Source organism: Stegastes partitus, unplaced genomic scaffold, assembly GCF_000690725.1.
Source record: "Stegastes partitus isolate 25-593 unplaced genomic scaffold, Stegastes_partitus-1.0.2 Scaffold237, whole genome shotgun sequence".
NCBI lineage: Eukaryota > Metazoa > Chordata > Actinopteri > Pomacentridae > Stegastes > Stegastes partitus.
In genome coordinates this window covers 521,095-526,019 of record NW_007577968.1, presented here as the reverse complement: position 1 = coordinate 526,019, position 4,925 = coordinate 521,095, and the positions used below count along the sequence as shown (strand labels likewise).

Here is a 4,925-nt window from a genome sequence, read left to right as displayed (position 1 = left end):
TATAGAATTCTAAATGATTCTATAGAATTATAAATGGTTCTATAGAATTCTAAACGATTCTATAGAATTATAAATGGTTCTATAGAATTCTAAATGATTCTATAGAATTCAAAATGATAAATGTCGTTCTGTGTAGTGTAGATCAGTGTAGGTCAGTTGTTCTCTACATGTGAGTCTTGAAATTAGTCTGATCTGTTATGATGCACAGCTGTAACCTCGTGTAAAGGATGCTTTGGACATAATTGATGTCTTTAGTTTTATTTTATATGAAACTGGGTGGCTGTCCCTTTAAATAGTCCAGAGGAAGACATGTAAGTGCTGGTGCAGAGCAGGAGTTCACCCATAAAGTTCCATAAAGCCGTAATAAATATAACTAATAATAATCAGAGCAAATTTGCTGACGAGGTTTCTGACAAAAAAACCCACTGAAAACCCTGCTCGTAACCAAATGGTAGTTATTATAAGTAGGACAGTTCAGAATAAACACTGAGCTACCTGCTGCCGTATTTTGAATAATGGTTTGAAAGGTCATGCTCGATATGTAATTATGGGGAAGCGCCCTCACACGCAATAATGTCACTGCAGCAAATATCCTCCAGGCAGACTGTGAAATGGAAAAACCCCCAGATTAAAACACCTGACGTGACAGGAACATATTTTGACTTCAGTAAACAGATCTGACTTCTACTACGAGTGAAATTATATTCTACATTTAAGACATGAACAACAAATGTCAGTAAACGTAGGTGCATTTTTGTTTTCTGATCTTCTGTGTGTCTCTGTAGAGGCATCATGTGTACAGTAGTATGTATAGTTTGGTCACAGGATTAGCGCTAAAAGGATAAGTTGATTGTTTTGATTAGTTGGTAAACAGCATTATAAGAAACAACTGTTTTTGTAATGACTGGTTGTTTAATTCTTATTTAAGCTTAAGTGTCAAATTTACTACTTTCATTTTTTTTCAGTGGTGTGAAAACGAATATTTTCTGTCTTGTGTGATAGTGGTCCAGGGATCTTTGAAATTTTGGGCTGTTAATCAGTAGACGAGCTACAATTAAATAATCAGTTGTCAGCTGTTTGATCAATCAGCAACCATTTTCATAACTAATTAATCAGTTAGGGTATTATTTAAAGGAAAATAAAGCCCAAATCCTGTTATTCCAGCTCATAAATATGAATAATTTCTGGTTTCTTTACTCCTCTATGAGAGTAAACTGAACATTTGAGAATCTTTGACTGAGGAAATCGCTCACTGACATATATTCACAAATTTCTGATATTTTGATAGACTGAACAACTGATCGATGAATTGAGAAAATAATCCACAGATTAACCGCCTTTGAAAATAGTCGTTAGTTGTCGTCCTTTTAATCGGGCAGAAAAAGTGATCTGAAGTTTTCTGTTTCGTTAAACTGAGTACTAATTGTTGGTTTTGGTCTTAACATGGTAAATTAGAGTTTTGTGTTAAATAAAATGACCGCCAGCAGACTGACTGACAATCTGTGCTAAATTGTGGTCTAACGATCAAAGTAGAACAAGTGATCGGAGTCACATTACTGCTCATAATAGCAGTAAAACTCCTACAGTCGCTGTGAGAGCAGCTGTAGACGTGGTGGTGATGACTCTTGCTGAAACAGCGATAGCGCTATTTTTAGCAACAATAATATTTGGCATCTCTGTTTCAGAACCTCCACTGAGTGAAAAATCACAGGAGCCAAAGTGACTCATCCTGCTGCAGGAAGTCCAAGGTCCAGAGGGGAGATGCTGTTGACGCTGGTGTCCCTGCTCTGCTGTGTTCCTGCTGCCGAGGCCTGTCTGCAGTGCGAGCGCACCATCAGGCTCCTGCACGAGGACTTCATCTTGTCTGCTCCCTCTGTGAGTGACCAGATAGAGCTGCAGAAGATCTCGGACCATGCCTACGTGACCTACGCAGACACTAGCCGGCAACGAAAGGGGGTCATTGGTGAGATTTAGCAACGTGGATGTCATAGGTTGTCTCCTGTTTCACAGATTTTCTAATGTATTGTCAGGCCAGGAGGTTTATTTATGATCTTGCAACTGAAACTGTCATTGCTCAGATCCTACCACCCTGTACAGAGCCAGAACCGAATACCAGAGTGAATTTGACCGCTTCTTGAAAATGGAGCGCACTGGTGAGACACGAAAGAAAATCATCCATCAGGACTATTCATTCCAAACAGATAGAACAATAGTTGGAAACTTAGGGGGGAAATATAGTAGCTCTTAAATTGTTTCCTTCTAAATTCACTGAATATATTACATATAATCATAACTCAGTCAACGTCCACCAGATTTTATAACAAAACCTGCTGTGTTTTTTTAAGGCTCCATAACATTCGAAGCCATTCAGATCATGGAGAAAGGCAGGAAGATCTTAGAGAAACACTTGGACGCCTTCATCCGTGATGGTAATTGGCATGAATTTTTATCAGCGAGTGTCCTGCCCAGTATGAGGCAGAGCACTTTGTGTAAGTCGTTGCTGTGCATTAGTGTCAGATCATTTATTTGTCTCTCCCTCAGGATTGTGCCCCAACAAGTGCGGTAAGTTTGTTCTGTCTGATCCTTCCATCTGCGTCGCTGTAAATCCTTGTACGAGCACAGTGTGTACAAACAGTATTATATGTATGGAACATGTTTACAGAACACGTGAGTGTACATGTGTGTTTATGGCTTTCAGGGCTTTTGAATAGAAGAGTAATGGATTGTGTCTCTTGCCAATACAAGATGTACATCTGTCCGTCTCCGTCTGGCCAGCAGGACTGCGGCGGTATGTTGTTGTTAGTGTGCGTGTTGTTGTGAGTGGATGAGGGGGAGTCGTACCTACAGGGTGGAAGTGCACCGTTCTGCAAAGTACATGTTGTATGACACACGCTGTCACGAGTGACTAAATGTGTTCTTAAGCAAGGCACTGCTGCAGCCTGTCCATGTGCCGGGCTAATTGAAAAGATTATTCAAGTAATCCCGATGCAAACTACTGGAGGATCTCTCTTTCTCCCCCCTCTCCCCCTTTTCTCCAGAGCACCCAGTGCAGGCTGAGGAGGGAGGCCAGGCGGTGTTGAACTGTTTCCTCCCATGGCATCGTCTTCTCTTGGGAAAGCTAGAGTACCACTACTCCTGGGCCCCAAGAGCACCAGGAACTGAAAAGGTCTCACTGCCATCACTTATGGCAACTGACAACACAGATAGAAGCATACATAGCAGCTGGGCACATTAGAACTACTTCTGTGGAAACATCCCAGTCTGTAATCTGTTGCATACTCCCCACTTCCCTTGCCATCTATATTTAGCTTTAAAATATTGCGAATATGCACATTTTTCTGTCTGTCGGCTTTTGCGCCCGCTAACTTGCTACTATCACTTCCTGATTTGTATTTATAGCTGGATGAAAGTGACTTCAGGGCTTTGGTGGTGACGGACGACTCATCTGTGGTCTTGAATCAGCTGCGCGTGGACGAACAGGGAACATATCGCTGCTCTCTGCAAGACCAAAACGGAACCAACTTCTATCGAGTCACTTTCCCACTCACCGGTAGAGTCCAGCGTTCAGACGTGTCGTCACACACGGGACTGTCTGTAAACTGAAGTCTGATAAATATTTGTCAACTCACAGGAACTTTTAACACGTGGCTGTTACCTGCTGCCTCTTATGCTAAATAAAAAGTTCTTTGTATTTTGTAATGAAAGCTACGAAATTTGACTTACGGCATTGAAAAGAGAAGTAAATCACTTACTTTTTAAAGTGATTAATGTGCCGGATGTTTAGAAGTCTACTGAAAACCTTCCAGTTTTGGGTGTGTGTTTGTGGATTGTACAGTGTGTGTAGGGTGGATGCAGGGTGTGTCACTTGTTTGTTTAGTTGCTGTGTGGGCTTTCTTACTGCTGTGGGGATTTCAATAAAGTCACACAGGGTTTACCTTTACCGACAGTGAGATCCGAAAAAAGTGTATCTAATCCCTGCAGTTCCGCTCACTACATTAACAAATCGTCAGAGGTCCGGTCTGCGTTTGTATGTTCCTTTACACAAATACTAAACCTGTTATTTTCCCCTCCCTCTTCACAGTCGCCCCTCTGCCTCGCCAGACTCCCCGATCGTTCAACTCTCTGCCCGCCCTGCCTCATGGAGACAACCACTCACCTTTTCAACTTACGGAGGACCTGCTGGTGCCAGTCATCGCCATGGTTACTGCTCTGAGCCTGACAGCGAGCGTAGGCCTCACAGTTGTCCTGGGGTAAGAGGCAGCAAGTGGGCGGAAAGGGAGAAAGAGAAAGAGGACGGGAGGTTGGCAGGAAGGGTGGAGGTGAAAGAGGTTACACAAAGCAAAGCGGAGAGCATGACAAACCGAATGGGGCAACATGAAAGGACCGTCCACGTTATCTCGTAGTTTGAGGTTTGACTCTCGATTTATTAGATTAGCAGCTACAAAAACAGGGCCGTTGTTTACAGACAAATCCATTACGCCAGTGGGTTGTTTTTATTGAAAGTATCGTCAGTTGTTCCAGGAAGTGATGCCAGCTCAGCACAAAAACAATCATCTGGTGTTCAGTCAGATTTAAACAAAGGGCGAACATTAGCTGATGAGTAAGGTGGATTTTTTGGTTTATTTTAAAAGTTAGGATTTCCTCTGTGTGATCTGTATTCGTAGATGGATGGTGAACCAACGGAGAGCAGTGATACAGTTGAGGAGAAGGAGGAGGGAGGAACAGAACGCAGAAAACATGGTGTGATTAATTTACTGTCTGCAGTCAATACACGCTTCAGCGACACGAGGGTTTTTCCTCTTTTTAGGCTGTAAGTTTTGCTCTGCGGTCAGATAAATTTCCCAGCAGCAAGTGCGGTGTCATGTCTAGAAGTGAGAATGGAAGTGAGAATAAATTTTGGCTACATATGAATGAGGTGTCGTTGA

At 42.4% G+C, this 4,925-nt stretch overlaps 1 protein-coding gene across 1 annotated transcript; it reads left to right on the top strand.

The window, feature by feature from the left end:
* The first annotated feature begins 1,761 nt into the window (after positions 1–1,761).
* On the top strand, positions 1,762–4,925 carry izumo1 (izumo sperm-oocyte fusion 1). The gene is made up of 9 exons (XM_008281575.1): positions 1,762–1,963; positions 2,079–2,153; positions 2,346–2,429; positions 2,542–2,562; positions 2,699–2,788; positions 3,039–3,166; positions 3,400–3,550; positions 4,082–4,250; positions 4,665–4,925. Exons 1-9 carry the CDS (start codon positions 1,762–1,764, stop codon positions 4,744–4,746), a joined length of 1,002 nt encoding a protein of 333 aa, XP_008279797.1. The 3' UTR covers positions 4,747–4,925.

Coding starts and splice junctions, on each gene's coding strand:
- izumo1 (XM_008281575.1), top strand. CDS start 1,762: ATGCTGTTGACGCTGGTGTCCCTGCTCTGCTGTGTTCCTGCTGCCGAG. Junction 2,154..2,345: donor CTTGAAAATGGAGCGCACTG/GTGAGACACGAA, acceptor TGTTTTTTTAAG/GCTCCATAACATTCGAAGCC. Junction 2,563..2,698: donor ATTGTGCCCCAACAAGTGCG/GTAAGTTTGTTC, acceptor TATGGCTTTCAG/GGCTTTTGAATAGAAGAGTA.